General features: G+C 40.0%; 1 protein-coding gene across 1 annotated transcript in view; it reads right to left on the bottom strand.

Annotated features, from left to right (window-relative positions):
* Nucleotides 1-802: 802 nt before the first annotated feature.
* LOC111529995 (cyclin-Y-like protein 2) overlaps nt 803-12087 on the bottom strand; it is a 48065-nt gene continuing 36780 nt past the window's right edge. Inside the window, exons 8-10 of the mRNA XM_023197030.1 lie at nt 10352-10518; nt 2001-2163; nt 803-913 (exon numbers count right to left, since the gene is read on the bottom strand). Coding sequence (XP_023052798.1) covers nt 803-913; nt 2001-2163; nt 10352-10518 — 441 coding nt within the window. The remainder of the gene's footprint in view (nt 914-2000; nt 2164-10351; nt 10519-12087) is intronic.

Here is a 12087-nt window from a genome sequence, read left to right on the forward strand (position 1 = left end):
CTGCTCTCTTCAAAGCTGTCAGACAGAGTTGAGTTCGGGTCTGCACAGGCCTCTGCTGCTTCCCCTGTTGTTTTTTTAGCTGTGCCCTGTCCCCAGAGGTGGAGTCTACAGAGACAGGCAGGTTTCCTTGAGCTGCTGTGAGCTCCACCCAGTTCGAGCTTCCCAGCGGCTTTATTTACCTACTTAAGCCTCAGCAATGGCAGGCGCCCCTCCCCCAGCCTCGCTGTTGTCTTGTGGTTAGACTGCAGACTGCTATGCTAGCAATGAGGGAGGCTCCGTGGCCGTGGGACCCTCCCGGCCAGGTGTGGGTATAGTCTTCTGGTGTGCCCGTTTCCTTAAAGCGCAGTTTTGGGGTGGGAATTACCCGATTTTCCAGGTGTTGTGTGTCTCAGTTCGCCTGGCTAGGAGAAGGGATTCCCTTCCCCCTTGTGCTTCCCAGGTGAGGCAATGCCTCGCCCTGCTTCAGCCCTCCCTAGTCGGGCTGCAGCAGCTGACCAGCACCGATTGTCCGACACTCCCCAGTGAGATGGCCCCAGTACCTCCGTTGAAAATGCAGAAATCACTGGTCTTCTGTGTCACTTGCGCCGGGAGTTGGAGACTGGAGCTGTTCCTATTTGGCCATCTTGCTCCGCCCTCCCATTTTTTTCCTGTGGAGTACATCCTAGTTGTCCACAAGTCTCTCAACTTTGAGATCTTTCTTCTTTTGAAAATACTAACTTTTCTAGTTGTTGAGCAGGAAAGGTAATATTTTCCGGTCTTTTTTGATGAGGGGTTCAGATGATATAGCCCCTCATTTCTTCTTTCAAGAGATAATGGCTTTAGAGCGCTGAAGAGTAATGAAATTATCAGCGCTGAAGGACCTTCTCATGGTAGCACTATAAAAGATTTTGGTGTCTTCTATCCTTGAAACAGCCTAAGAAAGTCAATGAAACAGAAAACAGTTACAATTTTTAAAAGGGCTCCAACCTTTTAACAAACACCTTTGATGATAAGCCCCACATGCACACTCCTTTAGATAGTTCACAGTTACAGCTACTTTGGCTGAGGTTCACACTGCCAGGTTCCAGGGATGCTACTCCCTGCCACCTCACTAAGGTAATCTCCTTTAAGGGCTATGATTAGATTGCTGGAGCAAAGGAAAATTTATAGCTTATTAATGTATTCAGATTCTACCCAATCTGCAGTAGTTATTATACCCTCAAAGCAAATTTGAATGAAGCAGATGTGTGCTGGCGTGCACTGGAACATCAAAGAGGTCGAACGAGTAAAGCATCAAAAGGCAGAACCTGACACATTAATTATGGTAGAAGGTATATTATTTGAAAGTACTTCCAAGGTACCACAGAAAGTACTAATTTTAAATATGCATCCATTTCAGTTGTAACTTTGCTCACAACTGAAACCAGAAGTCACAAACCATAAATATTGCTTTGCCCCCCAAAAGTTACCATTTCCAGTAAAACCCATGTATTTCTTGCATCCACTACCTGAGATGCTCATACCTTATACAGACTAAGTGTAGGTCTCTTGGCTTAAGTACTAATTCTTTGCCTAACAAACTTATGGGACTGGTTGTACTGTAATATATACAATAGAAAATGACATAAATTTGCAAACTAAGTAATAAAAAACAGGCAAAAGTGGTAAGTGCATTATATATGCACATATCATTTAAAATGGAATTACAAGAAATTATTCATGTATGCTTATTTGAAAGGGCAGCAATTCAAAAAGAATACCACTAAGCATGAATTAAATTTGGTTAAAAAATATTCTGAATTATGGTCACAGAAGAGATCTATAATTTTTAAATAATGTGAATTATTGTATAAACCATAAATAATACAGGAAATAAGATACCAAAAGGTTAATAAGCTCTTCAGCATGTAAGTTAATTTTGTAGCTTTTCATTTTTCTCATCACTACTTAATCTAATCTAGTTACAGATGTTGGCTTTGGTGGTTGACAGAAAACCCTCCTTAGTGACTTCATCGCCTTACTTCCAGGTTCTGTGCTCTTTCTTTGTTGAGAAGATAAACTGGCAAATGCAAGCTATTGTCCTTTGCCAAGGATCGAAGATGAAAATAGTACTTGGCATAAACACTTCCAGAAACTTTGATGTTATAGTCAATTAGCTGCAAAAACTGTCTTTCAAGCTCATTTCTGTGGGAGGGGGAACACAACAAAACCAACATAGACAATGTTAGCCCACTGGGATATTTTTGTAAACATTCTGATGTAAGAAATGTGGTAAAGCAATTATATGTTCTAGTTCTATTAGAACACATGAAAAAGCACACACTGAAGAGAAACCCTATAGATGTAATAAACACGGGAAAGCCTGCAATTTTCTCAGTTCTCTTTGAAAACTTAGAAAAACTGATACTGGGGAAAAATCATAAATGTAAGAAACGTGATAATAAACTTAATTTTCCCACTTGCTTTTAAAGACATTTTAGGATTTAAAATGGAGAAAAACACAAACTTTTAAGAAACATGGTAAAATCTTCAGTTTTTGTCATTTCTCTTTGAAAACATAACAGGGTTCAGTGAAGAAAAGTCTTATAAATACAAACATGTGGTAATGCCTTTACTTGTTCCAGTTCCACCTGAAGACAAGAAAAAAACTCATTTCTGAGGTAAAACCTATGAATGTACAGAATGTGAGAATGCCTTTATTTCATTTTCACTCAAAGACCCATGATATGACATGCTGTAGGTGGTCCTCATAAATATAAAAAAAGCACACTGAATTGGAACCCCAGTAGTTTACAAAATACAAGGAAGTTTTCAGTTTTAATATTTTTTTCAAAAGCTGTGTGAAAACTTCCACTAGAAAATAATTCTATAAATGTTGCTAAAATGAAAAATCTGATGCCAACTGATTATTTTATAATCTTCAAAAATGCATATAAATTTTACATGACTTTTAAATATTTTGTGTTTCTCAGTGGTTCCTTGTTACAGAATGTCTCTGCACTTTATATTTTCACTTCTTTTGCAAGAAAACATTAGGGTGAGAATTTTGTAGATACCCTTCAAACAATACTACATAAGTTTAGTTCATGTACTAATCATGTAGTAGTTTTTTCTGTTAAGTCATTTAATAAAATTTATTTCTATTAATTAAAAAATATATTCTGAGCTACTAAGATATCTCTAAATTCTGTTTTGAAACAAATAAAGGCTACCCAGTTGGATTCCTATGGTAATGTCCAAACAAGGCACAGTTGCTTGCACTCCCTTCTGCATCCAGCACCCTGAGTCTGGGATGAGGAGAAAGGTGACCACCTCTTATGCATTTGTGTTGCTGACTCGGGGCTCATTCTTGAGAGTTCCCTTAGTGCAGGCGCACAGCTCAGACTCCATGCTCACTCACAAGGCCCCCTAATAGTGATCAGATGACAGGAATGATGAATGCCATTTATTAGCTCTGAAGAACTTGCAGACATTTTCACAAGGATAACAGAAAGAGGCTTACTGAAGTCGAAAAGCACCAACAAAAGCCATGGGCACATCACCATGGCAACAAATGGATCCAGAGAGAGCCACCCTGTTATTTCTGAGGAGGAAAAACTCTGATACAACAAGGATTCATCCCAAATACGTATATAAGCTACATTTGATGGGAAAGGGAATCCCCTCCCTCTGCCTCAGTGCATGAGACTATGTCAAAGGGCATAACGCCAGTTTCTACTCACCTTGAAATTACGAAGATGAGAAACTGTCACTAGTGTCTAGTGACAGGAATACTCTTTAAACATTGGAAGGCAGAAAGATTAAAGAGAGACATCTTGGCTAGACTAAACTCACTTTATGATATGACTTCTGGTAGGGCACGGGACTTACACACTCAGTGTTTCTCCTGAGCTGGAAATAAAACCCCAAGGTGCTCAGCTTCTGTCACCCATGGCCAGAACAGAATGTTGGGGATGAGTTGAAGGCACTGAGAGAGAGAAAGGCTGAGAGCAGCTTTCTGTCAGATGATCATACAGCTGCCTTCACCTTTTTTTTTTTTTTTTTTTTTTTTAAAGAAACATGGTCTCAGTCTGTCACTCAGGCTAAAGTGCAGTGGCATGATCCTAGCCAACACCAGCCTCAAACTCCGGGGCTCAATCAATCCATTTACCTAAGCTTTTCAAGTCACTGAGACCACAGGCTTGTGCCACTGAGCTGGGCTAATTTAAAATAAAAATTCAATTAGAGACAGGGTCTTTGTTGCCCAAGCTGGTCTCAAACTTCTGTGCTCAAGTGATCCTCTTACCTTGGCCTCCAAAATTGCTGGAATTATAGGTGTCAGCCAGTGTACCTGGCTTCTTGTTAAATGTTTAAACAAATGAATATAAAATAATATAGAACTACTTTCACAGGAATCCCTGTAAAGACTTAATTGTATAAAAATAATCAATACCTGAACAACATATTTAGTTTCTTGGTTTTAAAGTTTTAATATCTTATCCACTGGCTAAGTCAACAAATGTTTGATGTTCTCTGGAAGAGCAGTTAAAATATGCACAGAGATGTAGTTTTCTCATTTGTTTAACTGAAAACCTATCTGAAACTACTTCCAACATCAATTACCTGTTCATATGACCACAGGGCTATAGAAATGTAAATCAGACAATGTTTTAATAATCAGCTAAACAGGACTTTTGTATTTATGTCTTTTATATTATATTTTTCCATGAACACATTTTGACTGTTTAGAAATATAATATTTTATTAAATTATTATGCCTATTAATAGAGGTTTAGTTACTGAAGATAAGCATTATGCCTGCAGGATATGGAACCTCTTAGTTTTTTTTTTTTTTTTTTTTTTTTTTTTTTTAAAGTGACTGAATAGCATACCCTTTACAGGTACAGCAAATTTTCTTAAGAGCAGCTGCTCATTTTAACTGATATTTTGAAGGAAAATATATTTCAACAAGACATGAAGATGTTGAAGAGTTTTAAGAAAAACCTGATAGACACTCATTATTAAATGGTCCAATTTACAGTCAAAACAAGATTATTATGCATAATCAACAGCAGGGAGACAACGTAAATGTGTAATAAACACTTTGTTGTAATGCTTTCCAATTTCCAAAGATCATGAACAAAAGCAGCCTTTTCAGAGCATTGCTTCTGGTGCTTCCGCATTCACAAACAGAATTGTGTAGAATTGGTTTTCTTACAGCCGGCCTTTACCACCACTGCTCCTGGAGCTCACATCTGTGGGAACTTGCATATTCCTTGACCTTGTAACTAGAACTAGAGCCCAGCCAGTTTAGTTGCAAATTTTGAGAATAATTTAGCCACAATTATAGCAGAGCTAGGTGTTCATAATTACAAATTTTGTTTCCTTTGAGAAATCAGTCTGCAGACTGATGACGGCAGTGATCAAAGTCAGTTTAGTGTCTGCAATTTTCAAAGTACTTCTAATTGTTTCAAATTCATTTTCTGCCACATCTTTTGCTAAAATGGCTACTAGCAACATCAAACATCATCACCCGTTTATACTATCAGTAAAGTGGTCATTTTCACCAACAGCCATTTCAACAGCAACCAACAGTCTCTAGTCTTTTCTTAGTCACAACATCCTTACTTCAGTTGTATACATACAGTGTAGTAATTCTGAATGATAGTCTTTTAAAAAAATTGTGCATACATTATAGCTTTATATATTCACAGGGTATATTGGATATTTTGATACAGGCCAATGATGTGTACTAATCCTACCAAGGTAAATGGAGTATCCATCACACATTTCTCCTTTGTGTTACAAATAATCAAATTATAATCTTTTTATTATTGTTAAGTGTACAATTAAATAATTACTATAGTCACCCTGTTGTGCTATCAAATACTACATCTTATTCTAAATACATTTTTGTACCCATTAACAATTACCTCTTACTCCCCATCCCCCATATTACCTTTATCAGTCCCTGGTAACAATTCTTCTACTGTCTATCTCCACAAGTAAAATTGTTTCAACATTTAACTCCCATAAAAAGTGAGAACATGGGAAGTTTGTCTTTCTGTGCCTGGGCTGTTTCACTTAACATAATGAGTTAATACTTCATTTCATTATACTCCATTTCCATCCATGTTGTTGTTGCAAATAACAGAATCTCATTATTTTTTAAGGTTGAATAGTATTCCATTGTGTACATGTACCTTTTCTTTATCCACTCATCTGTTGATGGGCACTCAGGATGCTTCTAAATCTTGGTTATTGTAAATAGTGCTGCAACATACATGAGAGTGCAGGTGTCTCTTTGATATACTGATTTCCTTTATTTTGGGTATATACCCAGTAGCAGGATTGCTGGATTATATTGTAGCTCTGTTTTTAGTTTTGAGGACCCCCAAATTGTTCTCCATAGGGGTTGTACTAATTTACATTCCCACTAACAGTGTACAAGGCTTCCCTTTCTCCCATATCCTTGCCAGCATTTGTTATTGCGTGTCTTTTGGATAAAAGTAATTCTAAGTGAGGTGAGATGGATCTCTCACTGTAGTGTTGGTTTGAATTTCTCTGATGATTAATAATGCTGAGTATCTTTTCACATATCTGTTTGTCATTTGTATGTATTTTTTTAAAGTTTTGAAATGGAGTCTCACTCTATCACCAGGTTGGAGAGTGGCACAATCACAGCTCACCACAGGCTTGACCTTCTGAGCTCAGGTAATTTTCCTGTCTAGAGCTCCCTTGCAGCAGGAACCAGAAGCATTTGCCATCAGCAGCTAATGCGTCTTCTTTTGAGAAATGTCTATTCAGATCTTTTGCCCATTTTAAAATCAGATTATTCGTTTTTTTCTTACAGAGTTGTTTGCACTTCTCATATATTCTGGTAATTAATCTCTTGACAGATAGTTTGCAAATATCTTTTCCCAGAATGTGGGTTGTCTCTTCACTTTGTTGTTTCCTTTGCTGTGCATAAGATTTTTAACTTGATGTGACTTCATTTGCCCATTTTTGTTTTGGTTGCATGTGCTTATGGAGTATTAAAAAATCTTTTCCCAGTCCAATGTCTTCAAAAATATTCCTAATCTTTTATTTTAGTTTCATAGTTTGAGGTCTTAAATTTAAATATTCAATGCATTTTGATTTGAGTTTTGTATAAGGTGAAGATAAAAACTAGTTTCATTCTTCTGCATATGGATATCCAGTTTTCCCAGCATCGTTTATTGAAGAGACCATCCTTTCCCCATTGTATATTATTGGCATCTTTGTTGAAAATGAGTTCACTGTGGATATGTGGATTTGTTTCTGAGTTCTGTCTTCTGTCTCATTGGTCTATGTGTCTGTTTTCATGCCAGTGCCATGCTGTTCTGGTTACTATAGTTGTAGAGTATCATTTGAAGTCAGACAATGTGACTCTTTCTGTTTTGTTTGTTCGTTTCTTCCTGATAATAGCTTTGAATATTCTGTGTCTTTTGTGATTCCACAAAAATTTTAGGATTGTCTTTTCTATTTCTATGTCTATGAAGAATGTCATTAGTTCTTGCAGATATGTAGAGGTAGCACATTAGTGATCTTGGATTCGATCTGGAAGAATTCTCTGCATTAGCAGCCAGAGACTCATTTCTTCTCTTAATTTCCCCCAAACAAAAAGAGTTTCTCTCTCTGTGCTAAGCTTCCTGGAGCTCCCCTGTGGCTGCTACAACTGGGACAGCACTGGGTCTGATCTGAAGCCCACATAGCACTGTGACTGCCCAAGGCCCCTACTGTAACAACTCCCTGGCTGCCAGCTACTTTGCTCAAAGCCCCAAGGCTCTACAGTTAGCAGGTAGTGAAGCCAGAGAGCCTTCTGTCCTTTGCTTAAGTGTAGCAGGTTCCCCCGGCCTCTGGATGGGTTCAGAGGTGCTATCTGGGGGCTAGGCCTGGGGTCATAAACCTTAGAAATCACCAGGTACTCTATTTTACTGTGACTGAGCTGGCATTAAAACCATCAAACACTTTTCCACTCTCCCCTCCCCATTACCCAGGCAGAGTAGTCTGTCCCCATGTTCACCAGCATCACAATCCCATGGGGTGTGCTGCCAGGTCACCACTGATGTTCATTAAGGCCCGAGGGATGCTGCCTGGCCTGGAACTCACTCTTCAGGTCAGTGGGCTCATCTCTGGCCCAGGGTAAGCCCAGACATGCCATCCAAGAGCCAAGGCCTGATTCAGGGACCCCTAACAGGCCACTTGGTGCTTTTCTCCACTGTGGCTGCTCTGATGTCTAAGTTCAAGACAAAGTCCTCTGTACTCTTCCCTCGGCTTTTCTCAAGCAGAAGTTGTTTCTCCTCATAGCCACCAGGGCCGGGAATGTGCTGGGTCACACATGAAGCCAGCAGATCTCTGAGTCTCACTAAAGACCTGTGACATGTCCTACCTGCTTACCACTGCTGATTATTCAGGGTCCAAGAGCTCTTTTGTCAGAAAGTAAAGAATCCTGCCCTTACCGAGTCCTTCCCTTCAAGGCAGTAGTCTCTTCCCTTCATGGCCCAGGGTTTGTCTAGAGGTATTATCCAAAAGCTAGGACCCAAAATGGGAGCCTCATGACTCTGACCAGTGCCCTCTCCTACTGTGGCTGAGCTAGTATCCAAGTTGCAAGACAAAGTCCTCTTTACTCTTCTCAAGCAGAAGACAGAGGTCTCTGTCAGAGTTGTGAGCTACACTGTCTAGGATTGAAGGAGGGGTGGTACAGCACTCCCTGAGCTGCCCCAGCTGCTGTCTCTCTAGGTCACATGCCCCTCAAATACACTGGCTCCAAGCCCAGCTCCGCTCTCAGATTTGCCTAAGAGTTGCAGTCCTTGTGGCCTAGACAGTGTTTCAAGTTTATTAAGGACCCCAGAATACTTTATCCCACAGCAGTGAGGCTTTCCACAACTCAGGTTTCAGCCACTGGAATGGGTGATTCCCTTCATGCTAGGACCAGAAATGTCCCATCCGTGGGTGGGCACTGGCTGAGTTCAGCCCAGTTTTGCTTTCTGCTATGAGAACGCAGCACTGAGTTCAATGCAAAGCCTCACAACTGCTGTGCTCTCCCTCTCCAAAGCATGCAGATTCTCTTCTTGTCACGTGGCCACTGGTAGGACATAAGGGAGGGCTGGCATCAACAACTCAAGACTGTATTTCCTACCCTGTTCACTGCCTTTTTCAGTGATAGAAAGTTTAAACCAGGTGCTATAATTATTTAGCTATTTTTAGTTCTAAAAAAAGTGTTTTTTATTTAGATAGTTACTCAATTTGTCATTCCTATGAGAAGAGCAATTGGCAGAGACTTCTAATCAGCCATCAGGCTCCACCTTTGTGATCACATACATTCTACATGACAGTCTTATCTGGAGTAATGGGCAAATGTAAAAAAACAAACTCTTGCCACTTCCTGTCGTGATCTTGATCTTCATATGCTGCTCAATGACCGCAACATGTGTTCCCTTATATTTTCTGAAGTGTCACCCACATAGCTATTCTCACTGTCCTGTGGACACTGCTAGAGTGTTTGCTGGAAATGCCTCCCTAGCTCACCCTGCTTACACGCTCCAAGGCTCTTCCCTTTACAACAGTCGTAAGGCCAGACTTGAAGAAAGCCCCCATAAAGCCCATGTTTCAGTATCATGTTGGCACCACCTCAGCAAGATTTCTTGCACTCTCCTTAGTAACTCAAGTCCCACAAATTGCTGCTGTGGTTGTATGAGTACCTCAGGAGCCTCTTGAGTGTGGTGGGCATTGTGTGATGCCCCGGCAATTTTTTGCATACTGCCTCAGGGAAACACTGGAACTTCAAACTCATTGACCCAATTTCTAAACACATGCAACATTCCTAATGGGGAGGGCACAGGGATCTGTGACTATTCTGCATCTCAAGGTTTCTATAAAAAACAGACTTTTAAATAAAAAGGAGAAAACATCAGCAAAAGCAAATTTACAACGTGTGACTGAGGCTGAGGCTATAACTTCTCCATAATCCAGAGGCTCTAGACCTTAAGAGTGGTCAATTATTTCAACAGCCGGACATGTGTCCCTTAAAAAGAGACTGGGACTTACAGACAGCTTCTAAAAAGCCATAAAGATATTCACTGTACTGTGCTGTTCTGGTGGTGCACTTGTGAAGTATTTGCCAAAAACCACCAGAAAAATACTTATGAGCAGAGCAGATTATTACAACAGTAACTCACCACGACCTACCCATTAACAGTGAAAAAATATGAACTTTTATACTAAAGCTGGATAGAAAGAAGTATGTGGTTTTATGTGTTTTCCCTATCTGCACACTGTAGCCTTTAAAAATATGTCTTAAAGTGTTAAATTTATGGGAGCAAATAAGGTAATGAAAATGGTTAGAAAGTTCACAAAAACCTTAGAAACTCACATGTCTTCAATGCTAGTGTTCACAAAGAGCTTGCAGTATTCCCTATTCCGTATAGTCACATCTTCCCAAACTTTGGAGCTGAGAAGAATGGCTCCTATGACAATCCTCTTCCAGTTGGTCGGGCAAAGGTCTATCTCAGCATAACTTAAGAGTCTTTCTATGTAAATCTGCAAAATAGAGCACTGGCCATTGATTTAGTTCACTTTAAGTGCTGTGATAAGAACTCTTTAGAATGACAAATTTCTTCTGGTTTTGACCAGAAAGTGTCTTTTAGTCTTATGCTCTACAGACTTTGCTTGGTCAGGCAAAGCAAGAGACCACATTACTAATCATAGGTCAGATACTTCTGCTGCCTACTCTGTCTATGGGAATTTGCAGCCCAATTTTGGTGACAAGAATGCCTGCATATGTCAGCCAAGGCCATCATGAAGACAGGCAGTGTCATCATCTTTACACTCATAAAAGGCAGCACACACACAGGACCAGTATAGATTAAAGTTGTTGAGGAAATACTCAAGTGCCTACCATACGTAATGTCTCACTCCTAGCTGGGAGGTAGATAGAAATTCTATGGGTATGTCAGGCTTGAATATGTAAAACCCATGTGATAATCTCCTTTTTCACAAAATGTTAATCTCCTTTTTCACAAAAACTAACCCTTTTGTGGTGCTAGCTTAAAAAACTGCTGGTCAAGAGAGCCTCCCAGTGGCCGCTGTGCAGAGCAGCATGGCAGGTGCAGGTCTAAGGGGTTGTAAAACATTACCAATATTCAGTTGCTTGATAAAAAACACATGTATATAAAAGAATGGTCCTCCTCTCAGCTCCTATTTTCCCATCTTCATGATCACTTCATGAAAATTTATTCTCTCTTACATCCTGCAACTTAGTCAATTCTGTTGGTTTAAAGGTGGAAACAGCTTCCAGTTTCTGCATCCTTGGGATTCCTCTAAGCCTGCCGAGTAGTTTGTGAGACAGTCTCATGAATTAGCACATGTTTGATAGTTTACATCTATCAAACATCTGCTATACAAAGAATTGGGCAAAGTGAACAGCTGAGTGAAGATTAAAGGTGAGCTGTGAGGAGGTGTTACCTCAGAGGGCGCTCTGCAGAAGAGTATGTCTGCGAGCTACTTGAACTCTTTATGTCAAAACAAAGGGAAAACATTTATTTTATATGAGTTTATTTCTTGTCAGAAGGTTGTGATCGTCAGCTCAGATGTAAAAGTGTTCTCCAAACTCACCTGTTTTCAAAAATAAATGGCTATTGAGCATGACATGTTTTACAGAGATTCTGCTCCCTTTCCCCCAAACTCAAAACTCTCAAGTATTTTGAGAATGGACCTCGCTCTCTGTATAGGAATCAGAGAGCACTGAAACAACACTAGCGGGCGCTCAACTTCCGGTTGCCTTACTGCTAAGCTGCTGACCGGCTGACTGACACTCATTGGTATTTTTCCTCCTGGGTCAGTGTGACACAGAATTCTTTTTCCCCACTGATGCCAACTCTTCTCAGGGCAGTTGATCCCATCCCACTTTTGCAGAACACTGTTCCTATAATCAGCTCTTTTTGAAGATTTTATGCCTCTCTAGTAGCGATTTTCCCCAATCTAACTGTTCCTTTGTTCCCATCTCACTCCCCACTACTCCTCCAGCTGTGTCCTCTCATTGGTGCTCACAGCACCATGCACTCATGCCAGCTCTTCATCTTCCATCTCTCTTTAATGTACACTGCCTGC

The sequence above is a fragment of the Piliocolobus tephrosceles genome, chromosome 21, assembly GCF_002776525.5.
Source record: "Piliocolobus tephrosceles isolate RC106 chromosome 21, ASM277652v3, whole genome shotgun sequence".
Taxonomy (NCBI): Eukaryota; Metazoa; Chordata; class Mammalia; order Primates; family Cercopithecidae; genus Piliocolobus; species Piliocolobus tephrosceles.